An 11,177-nucleotide genomic window follows, 5' to 3' on the forward strand; every position below is an offset into this window, starting at 1 on the left:
AACGACTACATTCACTCAGGTGCAAGTGCATTCTTACCCAAACATCTGTAACAAATGAACACTCAAACGACTCATTCACACCATGTTAGTTAGCAGATATAAACATACATACTAATAATGTTGAGGAGGAGAATGCATGCTGTTGAGTGTATGGAAAATTACAATTGCTCATAAATGTTGTCTTCTTTTTCTTGGCAAAACAAATTTGTTATGGAATAACTGGTCACTGAATTCATTGTATGCCCCATAGACTTGAAAGCATTGACAGTGCTGTGCTATTCTCAACAACATTAACTACTTGGAACACAGAGAGAAATTCACCAATATGGTGCTTGTCAATTGGACACAATTAGCTGACAGTTCTCCTTTCCTACGTCAGGACATGCAACCCATTTCTGTCCCTGCAAGTCCCGACTCGGCAACCCCGTCCCACTCCATCCATCGCCATCGTCGTCGTAGACAGCAACATTGCTGTCGTCGTCGTCATCACCCAGCACCATGCACAGTTCATGTGGATAATGCATCCTGATATGAACATCTGCTCAAATGTTTCAGTAAATGAAGGCAGAGACTGGCTCGTTTCAGCATCACAGCTCGAAACACAAGGCCATCATCTTGCCTGCCGTTGGCTGAATCCACAGACAGGTCAGTCAGGGTTCGAGTCTCTCACGTTTACCAAGTACGTTCTTGTATGTGTTCTTCTGCCTACTGAAAAGTCTTGAAGTTTTTGGTGAGACGAGAAGAGCCAGAGAGGTCCCTATTTGCAGGTGTGCACATCGTAGACCCTCACACACTCCTGACAGCTGACGTAGCAGCACCAGTGGAAAATACAGTGGCACTTCTCCTTTCTCTTCTCAGTCCGGGTGTTGTGGCCCCGGCCGCAGCAGAGGAGGTCACAGCCGTCGATGCCGTGGGACGTCAGGTTGCAGGTGCGATCGCGGGTGCCGAAGGAGCCGGTCTCGGGGTTGGGGTCGCAGAAGTTGGGCGACGTCTCGTAATAAACCAGGTCGCGGTCCGTGGGGGGTTTGAAGTAGTTGTACTTAGGCCTCAGGGTCTCCACCCACCCGCGGGACTCTTTGTGTTTCTCCACCACCATCTCCGACGCGCTGTCGTACTTGTCCTTCATGTAGTCACCGATCACCCGGAAGTCGGGCTGAGACCACCAGCAGGTCTTGACCTCGCAGCTGCCCGAGAGTCCGTGGCACTTACACTTCAGGAACATGTTGTCGTTGAGGGACTGAGAATCATACAGAAACACAGTGATGAGTGCAAGAAGCCAAGGTGTTAATCAAACATCAGAGAGTGCTTAAGTCCCGCCCCCTACCTCCCGGGCCCGCTTGGGGCCTCCGGAAGTGAATTCCCCATTCATTTCTCCAATGATAACAAGAATGTGAAGTCTCTGCGTGTGAGTGAATGAGTGAGTGAATGAGTGAGTGAGTGAGTGAGTGAGTGAGTGAGCAGAAATTGTGTTCAACCACAACGCGATGCCATTTTACTGTACGTGCGATCGCGCTGAATCTTTCAGGAAGTGTAAAGCCTGACCTAGGGCCAATTAATGGCCGAATTTGCGATGGTTGCGCAGATTAATGGCCGAACCTGTGATGGTGCGCAATGGCTGCGCAGCCTCCACTGGTCACACAGGGTATTCCTCTAGTAAGAGTTTTACTTGGACTATGACCATAACAGATGGCCATAACACATTTGACTCTGACCCAAAAAAAAGAGTCCAAATCAAAAAAATTATGGTCACTCGTGATTCATCTCGTAGCTGAATCACTCTTTATATTGTATTTTATAAGGATTTTACAAAACATCAATGGAAAAATGAATGGGGAATGAATGAATGACTTAGGCACTCTATTATTATCAGGTAACTGCTACTGCTAGAACAACAGCTGGCAATCATCTCAAAGAGTCTTCAGAGCAAAAAACAAACAACTAACCGTTCTCCCCGCCTCGTTGTTGTGACGGTTCATGGCGGAGCGTGCGTCAGGACGGTTCTCCCTCGCGTCGGCAAACTCTCGGGACACCATGCTGCCAAAGTCCACGTCCTCGCTGCATCCGCCCCACTTCCAGCCCTCGCCAGGCGGGCCCTTGTGGCGTGTGTCGCAGCCACAGATGGTGGCCGAACCCTCGGCGCAAGCGCGGGTCACAGCGAACGCCACTCCCGCCGAGGCAATGGCATGAACAAATGCCGATTCTCGTGTGGCTGGAAAATGAAGTACATAAGCATAAGATATACAGCATGGAAAAATACTGGGAGGCAACTTCCTGCGAGAAACACCACTGCAGAATGAAATAATCATGAACTGTCATATATGAGTCATCCTTTTCCTGATGCTAGTGATTATTTTCCATATTAGATTTGTAGAAAGCTTGAGTCATGTATTGGCCATAACTAAGATGGAGTAAATCCGTATGATGTATCTGTACAAGTCGTTGGAATGTAGGTCACCACCTGCTTATTGATACTTGCTACTGTTCCATCTTGTATTATCGCATCGGCAAATCTTTCTCAACTCAAGCCAATAATGGCTCAATTCCACCACATTTTACAGCCCTGCACAGCCCGTCACCACTCGGCTCTACTTGCTTCAACCCGATGGACGTTCTGCTTCGACCGCCCTTCATCTGCCCCCGCCCACACCTGGTCGTCACAGCGACCGCATATCTGCCCTCCACCCATGTTCTGAAATAGGCTATAACATAACGTTACAATTAAATCCATACACAGAACTTTTAAACTGTTTATGAAATACTGGTGCCTCTAAATTACCTACAGTGTGTGTGTGTGTGTGTGTGTGTGTGTGTGTGTGTGTGTGTGTGTGTGTGTGTGTGTGAGAGAGAGAGAGAGCAGTGCTGGCATGATCACAGTCCTTGATCCTGGCCTGAGCAGCCAGCTCATACCATCACAGCATGTTGGGCGGGTGTTACAGTGTACATGGGCAAAAGTGACAATCGACCAGGAGAATGGATATCACTTTGTTGTTAGTCAAAACTCACAAGCGCTGCACGAGGGACGGGCGCGAGGGACGGGGGTTGCGCTAGAGTGAAGCCTCTACCCCCGCGGCCTCTCACCAGGCAAAACCGCGGCTTCACCAGGCGCCTGCGGCCTAGCGGAGCCGACGCAGCACTAACTACACAAGCGCTTCAGAGCAGCGGACTTTTGGACAATTGAAACCACCGCGCCGATTTTATTTCACCAGAGGCGAAGGCAGCAAAACAAAAGACTGATAGAAAAGCATAATAGAAGAGAAAAGAAGGTAAACTGGTATGCAGCGCTGCATTGACAGTCAGTAGGATATAGAGAGTAAACACGATTCTGCCTGACCAATCAGTCGCCTACAATGTTTTCACGTCACGGTATGGACCCGGGTTGGCAGAATAGAACCACGACGAGGCAGGTACTAAAAGTAGCCCAGCTCAGCCCCAAATCTAACCGAGCTGGGCCGGTTTATACCGGTGGGATGAGACCAAAAGTCGAGTCGAGCGGAGCGGGACCGCGCTACTAGCTGCGGTGGGATTGGGCCATAAGAATTATACCAACAGAGTGGTCAAGTGGTTAACTGTAGATAGTCCAGTATTAGTGTTGACTAGGAGATGTGTCTAGTTGTTGGAGACCAAGGTGTACTGGTGTGTGTCTAGTTGTTGGACACCAAGGTGGACTGGTGTGTGTCTAGTTGTTGGACACCAAGGTGGACTGGTGTGTGTCTAGTTGTTGGAGACCAAGGTGTACTGGTGTGTGTCTAGTTGTTGGAGACAAGGTGTACTGGTGTGTGTCTAGTTGTTGGACACCAAGGTGTACTGGTGTGTGTCTAGTTGTTGGACACCAAGGTGTACTGGTGTGTGTCTAGTTGTTGGAGACAAGGTGTACTGGTGTGTGTCTAGTTGTTGGAGACAAGGTGTACTGGTGTGTGTCTAGTTGTTGGACACCAAGGTGTACTGGTGTGTGTCTAGTTGTTGGACACCAAGGTGTACTGGTGTGTGTCTAGTTGTTGGACACCAAGGTGGACTGGTGTGTGTCTAGTTGTTGGACACCAAGGTGTACTGGTGTGTGTCTAGTTGTTGGACACCAAGGTGTACTGGTGTGTGTCTAGTTGTTGGAGACCAAGGTGTACTGGTGTGTGTCTAGTTGTTGGAGACAAGGTGTACTGGTGTGTGTCTAGTTGTTGGAGACAAGGTGTACTGGTGTGTGTCTAGTTGTTGGACACCAAGGTGTACTGGTGTCTGTCTAGTTGTTGGACACCAAGGTGTACTGGTGTGTGTCTAGTTGTTGGACACCAAGGTGTACTGGTGTGTGTCTAGTTGTTGGACACCAAGGTGGACTGGTGTCTGTCTAGTTCTTGGACACCAAGGTGTACTGGTGTGTGTCTAGTTGTTGGACACCAAGGTGGACTGGTGTCTGTCTAGTTCTTGGACACCAAGGTGTACTGGCGTGTGGGTTCAGCTCATCCTGCCCAGACATCCTTCCTCCTGCCTCTGAATAAGGCCAGCAAGGCCCCCTGTCTCTGTCTGACATAGCTGACTGATGACTCAGAGGGATCAGGAACTTCCAGAGAGATGAGAGGAAGAGACAGGCCTGACAGGCCTATAATTAAGAGACTCAATTAAGCTTTTGAAAGGTTAGGAAATGGCCTCACTCTGAAGGGACAAGTCAGACACAACAGGGAGATGGGGTCGTCTGCGGAGTGTCCAGATATGCAATCGCAAGCGATCAATTTGATACAAGGGGAGCCATTGTAGACATTCCATGCTTCAGCATTCCCTGCTTTAACACGATTCATTATGACAGGGAGGTTGCCTTGAACATATGTGCTTGTATGGTCTTGCACCACCACACCACAAGAAAAGACAGAGAGAGAGAGAGAGAGAGAGAGAGAGAGAGAGAGAGAGAGAGAGAGAGAGAGAGAGAGAGAGAGAGAGAGAGAGAGAGAGAGAGAGAGAGCAAGAAAAAACAGAGAGAGAGAGAGAGAGAGAGAGAGAGTGGAAAGACCAGGGGTAAACATAAAAACAGGTCATATATGAGACAATTAGCATGCAAGACAGCAGAGAGTTAAGTACAGAGGATAAAAAGGATCAATAGTGAAATTTGGGAATGACAGCAAAACTGAGCTTGTGTGTGTGTGTGTGTGTGTGTGTGTGTGTGTGTGTGTGTGTGTGTGTGTGTGTGTGTGTGTGTGTGTGTGTGTGTGTGTGTGTGTGTGTGTGTGTGTACGTGCGCACGTGCTTGCGTGTGTAAAGAGCGAGAAAGATTGAGAGACAGAGGGAAAAGAAAGAAAGGGAGGAATATAAGGCTGGAGGGAGTATGAGCTCCTCCCTTACAGCAGGTTCCAACCAGTTTGAAGACTAAAGGGCATTAGAAACAATGATGCAAGAGAAAGGTCTACACTGGCATCCTCCGCCACACACTTCACAGTACTATAATGTGCAGTTGTGCACAAGGATACCAATGTCCTAAGCTGCTTTCTCCAGTCACTTTAAAATGTCCAAAGACCTACGAACACCTAAGGGTTGTCTACTGTGTCAGATTAGAACCACATTATCAGGACAGGAAGTCAATAGTGCTAGCCTAGTATCAGACTGAATTTGCAACTCGTTACACTCCATTTCCTTCTTCAGTCTGAAATCGCCTCCACTCTAACTGATTTCCATAGGGGAAATCCCAGAGGGGGATTCGATTTTCCCTAACCAACCACTAGAGACCGACGTATCTGTCTGAATATAATCCAGTGAGGAGACTGCAAAAACATCTCCCCTTTGAATAAATGCCTTCAAAGCAGAGTGCTGTTCGGATTTCAAAGTAATTGGTACTTTTTATCTATTTAAAAGAGCCTTGATAGCAGCGTATATCTCGTCTAGCGAGCGCCATTGTTGTTATTAGGCTCAGCGCACTTGACAACAGCTTGACAACAATGTTAGTCCCGCCGTTTATTGGTGCTGATTGGCTAATCGTCAGTCCCCCTCGGCGCTCATTGGACTAGTCGGTGTTGCATGTCACGATGCCGGATCCAGAAGCAGCCAACTGTGCAGATTTGAAGGTTCTGGACCCAGCCAACAATAGTGCAGGTCAATCTCTCTATTTATTCTTATTTAGCACTTCTACCACGAGCCATGTTTGCGATACAATCAGGTAGTTACAGTTTGGAGGGCAATAAAGATGTAAGATAAAATGGTGTATTTAAGGTGTGAAGTCAGTCTAGAGATTGGAATTGGAATGCCAAAGATTTAGAGGCTGCTTACGGAATACAAGACTGTCTCATCTCATCATCGTAGAAATGGATTTTAGAATGTTTCACAGAACTACAACTATAAAACGTGAAGAGAAGTGGACCTAAAATGGAACCCTGTGGTATGCCTTTGGAAATTGTGACGTTATGGTTGACTGACGATGATTCTGCAGCGCAAAAGGGGGCAGAGAGAGGAGAATGAGAGAGAAAAAGAGGATTATCTGGGGGGGCAAAATGAGAAAAGGAAGGTGAATCGGGGGCAAAATAAATATGTTCTGGGCTGGGCTGTTCTTGGGGTGAATAGAGGGTAGAGCTTAGATTGCCCCCAAAAGCAAGCCCGACCCGACCTGAGCCCATTCTGTTTGAGCCCGGCCCAGCCCATCCCATTAGCTGCATTTATGGGCCAGAGCCCGGCCAGAACCTGAAATTTACTTAGTAAATTGGCTGTTAATCTAAACTATGTCCATGTTCTCTGATCAGTCTGATGAATACATATGGTTTTAAGGTTACAAGGTTATAACATTTTGATTATCACACCAAATATTACCCCAATTATATATATAAAAAATGTATTATATCTGACCACGAGCCCGGCCCGGCCCGGCCAAACCCAGGCACGAGGAATCTAATGGAAATTCCAGCCCATCGGCCCAGTCGGGCCGGGCTCGGGTTCGGGCAGAGAATTGTGACAGCGAGGGTTTTGAGACATTATACTTACAATCCCAGACAAGACACTAGTCTATAAAGTGCCACATGATGCACTGACCATTAAGCTCTCAAACTCTTAATTACAGAGCCCTAACTCTTACCATTAAGTCACAAGCTATTACTTTAATGCATTACGGTTATGCAGTTCATTTTGATTTTTCCCAATATTTTAACCCATGCAAGCACAGTACTCAGATGGTTATGAGGGAAATAGTAGTCTCCACAATCACCACACTACCATAATAGTGAACCTTGTGCTGAGCCGTATGTAGTAGAGCCATTTACACTTCTCAAAAAGACAATTAACGTTCCAATTATAATAAAACCCTGATTTTGATATTATTGAGATCATCTTTGCTTTAGTGTTTTGATGTTATTCAATTGAACAAAAAAGCTAAACTGTCTTTATCAAGCCCGGTGTTTGATAGAATGTAGAAAATGTAGTGCTGAATACACCTGCAGTCGGATTGACCTTCAGTCCCCCTGCAAACACGCGAGTTGCACTGCTTTCCTCGGTTTTAAGACCCATTTATGGTATCCTCCACCAAACTTTGCCAGACCCTGGCAGGGCAAGTGGTCCCTACAACCTGCTGGGGGGCTGAATCCCCTATTGTGCTGCCACTGTCACGCTGCGTTAGGCCCACAATGGCCCCAGATATTTTATATGAAATTTGCCCCGGCCAGTGATTAGTGGGGACCAAGTTAAGTCATAGCAACAGAGAACTATGCGTTGGCCGGACCCCGCTTGTCGGCAGACGGGGAAATCCCTATTCAAATGCTTTAATAAAACAATCTAAAGGGCGTGTGAATGGGGAAAAGCACTTTTTCTCCTGCTTAATCTCTGGGTTGCGAAGATATTGTGCTCCGAGCAGCGCCCAGCAGGGAGCGGGACTAAGGTCCCCCCATCAACTCCATTTACCACACCCCTTCTTTCTTTCTGGCCCAGAGTTAATGATATAGCGGCGTGCTAAGCTAACCTCCCTCCCCCAGCATGGAGAGACATGCAGCTTATGAAAAGCACAGGACCTCTTAGCACATCCTAAATTGTTACACTTTCTCATCCTGGGGTCATGGGTCATGGGTCGCAACCCGCATTTCCCCACCTTTTTCCCCAGTTGGTTTAGATGGGGCTCCGTTTGATTGGTTTAGTTGAGCTTATTAAGGTGGCTTTCCTAATACATGTCATTTGGCCACCTCAGATGTGCTGACAATTTCTGTGTGAATCTATTACATAATGGAGGTTAGCTACAACTGATTATAGTATGAAACTTGCAATTACGTATATGTGCTTTGCAGATTACATAATAGGATTGTATATATTGTATATATATATATTTTTTTTTATATAAAACTCATTCAATTTTTAATGGTTTCAAGTAGAATAGTGACTAACTCTTCATGTCCATACCTGTATGGTTGGCGCCACTCGTGAAATTGTGACTGTCCACTTTCTGTAAAAATGCTGAACACGCTAATACTGTCATATGACTCATAAACCGTTGCTTGATCATGACCATATAGGTCGATCTTCTGCAAATACCGAGTGTGCCGAAACCGCTCTGGGATCGGCTCTGTGGACTGAGAACACCTGCACAGCCTTCTGTTGCCTTTCATCACACGCAGATTCCAGCGGTGCATGTTTTGACACTTTGGTTAATGTAAATTAATGAGTGCTGACGCAGACATAGCCTCGGGGTAGGGCTTGTGATTTGGGGTGTGGAGAGAGAGAGAGAGAGAGAGCGAGAGAGGCAGACAGCCAGCCCATGTGTGAGGGAGAGAGCACACGCGCGCGCGCGCGAGAGAGAAAGAAGGTCCATTTTGTAGGAAGGAGTTATTTAACTCTTTCATCTCCTCTTTAGCAGTGTCTGTGCATGACAGTGGGCCCGTGCATGGATGCATGTTTGTTTGTGTGTGGCCATTTCAATGTGTGTGTGTGTGTGTGTGTGTGTGTGTGTGTGTGTGTGTGTGTGTGTGTGTGTGTGTGTGTGTGTGTGTGTGAGATTACGCATGACCACGTTTGTGTATTTGTGTTCGTACGAGAGGAGACAGGGTGGATAGGACATTAGCATCTCCACAGGCCGAACCTGTAAGCACGTTTTCCATTCAGTCTTCCATTCTGCTGTGAGGTGTAGCCTCCTCTCCTCTCAATTCACAAAACTGCCCTCTCTCTCTCTCCACAAATATCCCCTGTCTGACATTCTTCGAGGTCTCTAGGCTTAATCCATGTCTGTAAAACAAGCTCCTAACCTCCGTGGTAAAGATGAGCAGGGCGGTAATGGGCTAGCTGATAGGTGCTAAGCCTCTGGAGTCTATTACATCTAAGGCCTACTATCCCTTTCAGTCTCTCATCCCCCCCCCCCCCCCCCCCCCCCCACAAAAAAAAGGCAGGGAGGAAACCGACACACAACAGTGTGCACGGCAGACACACAACAGTGTGCACGGCAGACACACAACAGTGTGTACGGCAGACACACAACAGTGTGCACGGCAGACACACAGACACCAGTGAGGAGAGCGACCCTGTTGCACAGACAAACACAAGCATCAATCAAATCCAACGCAATGGAAGCCCTCTCCTACTAAGCCCTATCAAAGGCCTGTGAGCTCCAGAGTCACTCTCCTCGGCCTCTGACAAAGGCACTTAATCCAGCCACTTTGACCTCTCACATTATGAAGGGCCTCAGTGACCCTAATCCAATCAAAATGATTTACTAAAGCCCCGGTAGCCGCCTCCTCTTTCCAGTCAGTGCCCCTGCAATTTAGGCTGGGGAGGGGGGGGGGGGGGGGGGCAATGGGATGGCATTTTGCACCACAGTAGGGCTCGGATTGTGAGCCCCTATCGTTACCCACCTACTTGAGCTCAAGCCCCCTCTATCAATGTAACAACCGGCTCAAGAGTTTATTAAAAGCAATTGCCCTAACTAACCTCTTCTCCTCCCCCATGGTAAGCACCAATCTTCCCCCCAAACAAGGTGACAGGTTCACACACACGCACGCACGCACGCACGCACGCACGCACGCACGCACGCACGCACACACACACACACACACACACACACACACACACACACACACACACACACACACACACACACACACACACACACACACACACACAAGAGAGGAAGCAGATAAAACAGCAAAAAGAGTGTCCTGGCATGCTGTTTGAGTGAAGTTAAATGTAAAGTTAAATCAGTGGATGCATCGAGATTCATTCTAGTCTCCAGATTTGTGAAATAGCACTGAAAACAACTGTGCCCACTGCCCACATTGTTTCTATTTGAACCTGAACAGGCATCTGGCTAAATGATGTAGACTGAAAATACAGTGAAAATATATTAACTTAAAGGGACAGCTCACCCTAAAATCCAAAATACATTCCCTCTCACTTGCAGTGCTATTTATCCATCTATAACGTTTTGTGTTAGTTGCCTGAGTTTTGGAGATATCGGCCGCAGAGTTTCTGCCTTCTCTCCAATACAATGGAACTGGATGGCACTCGGCTTGTGGTGCTCAAAGTGCCAAAGAAATACATTTGATCAACTCCACAGCAATGTCTCGTTTCCAGAAAGCATGACCCCGTTACTCAAGATAATCCACAGACCTTGTTATGAGCAGTTTCATGGAGGAACTATTTTCTTTTGACCGAACTACACCCGCTAGCTCTAAAGGCAACTATCGCAAAACGATATAGATGGATAAATAGCACTACAGGTGAGAGGAAAAATATGCATTTTAGATTTTAGGGTGAGCTGTCCCTTTAAATAAAAATTGAATGGGAAGTTCAATTGTAGCTTGTAGTTCATGAGCGCTGTTCCACAGCACTTTTGAATGTGTATTGTTTAGGTTTTGTGATTTTTGTGATTTTTTTTTATGTTAAATGTATAGGGGGGATTTCTACCGCCTGAGCTCATGATGAGTAAGCCTTAATACAATCAGCATAGAATCTAGGGGCAAATGTCTATTTTGAAAAAATCCATCAGTTAAAAGTCTTGTGTAAGGGACTTCAGAGGAATTCAACATACAGAGGAACAATCGAAGGGGATTCCCTTCTAAAGAAAACTCCAACAAGACAGAACTCACTCGCCTAATTGTGTACATTATTTCATGCATACAGGCTGCTCATAGCTTATTCAGTCTCTGAAGTCTATTTGAACAAGGATTATAATGAATGATGCACCCAGGGAGTGCACCATTTGTAATCCAGAAATAAATCACAGGAGAATTCATAGAAAAACATCA

At 46.7% G+C, this 11,177-nt stretch overlaps 1 protein-coding gene across 1 annotated transcript in view; it reads right to left on the bottom strand.

Moving 5' to 3' along the window:
• Nucleotides 1–757: 757 nt before the first annotated feature.
• wnt3a (wingless-type MMTV integration site family, member 3A) overlaps nucleotides 758–11,177 on the bottom strand; it is a gene marked incomplete at both ends in the record, with an annotated part of 19,915 nt that continues 9,495 nt past the window's right edge. The window contains 2 exons of the mRNA XM_083653560.1: nucleotides 758–1,237; nucleotides 1,944–2,209. Of these exons, the coding sequence (XP_083509686.1) occupies nucleotides 758–1,237; nucleotides 1,944–2,209 (746 nt within the window). The remainder of the gene's footprint in view (nucleotides 1,238–1,943; nucleotides 2,210–11,177) is intronic.

This window comes from Poromitra crassiceps (genome assembly GCF_964638095.1).
Source record: "Poromitra crassiceps genome assembly, chromosome: 17".
NCBI lineage: Eukaryota > Metazoa > Chordata > Actinopteri > Beryciformes > Melamphaidae > Poromitra > Poromitra crassiceps.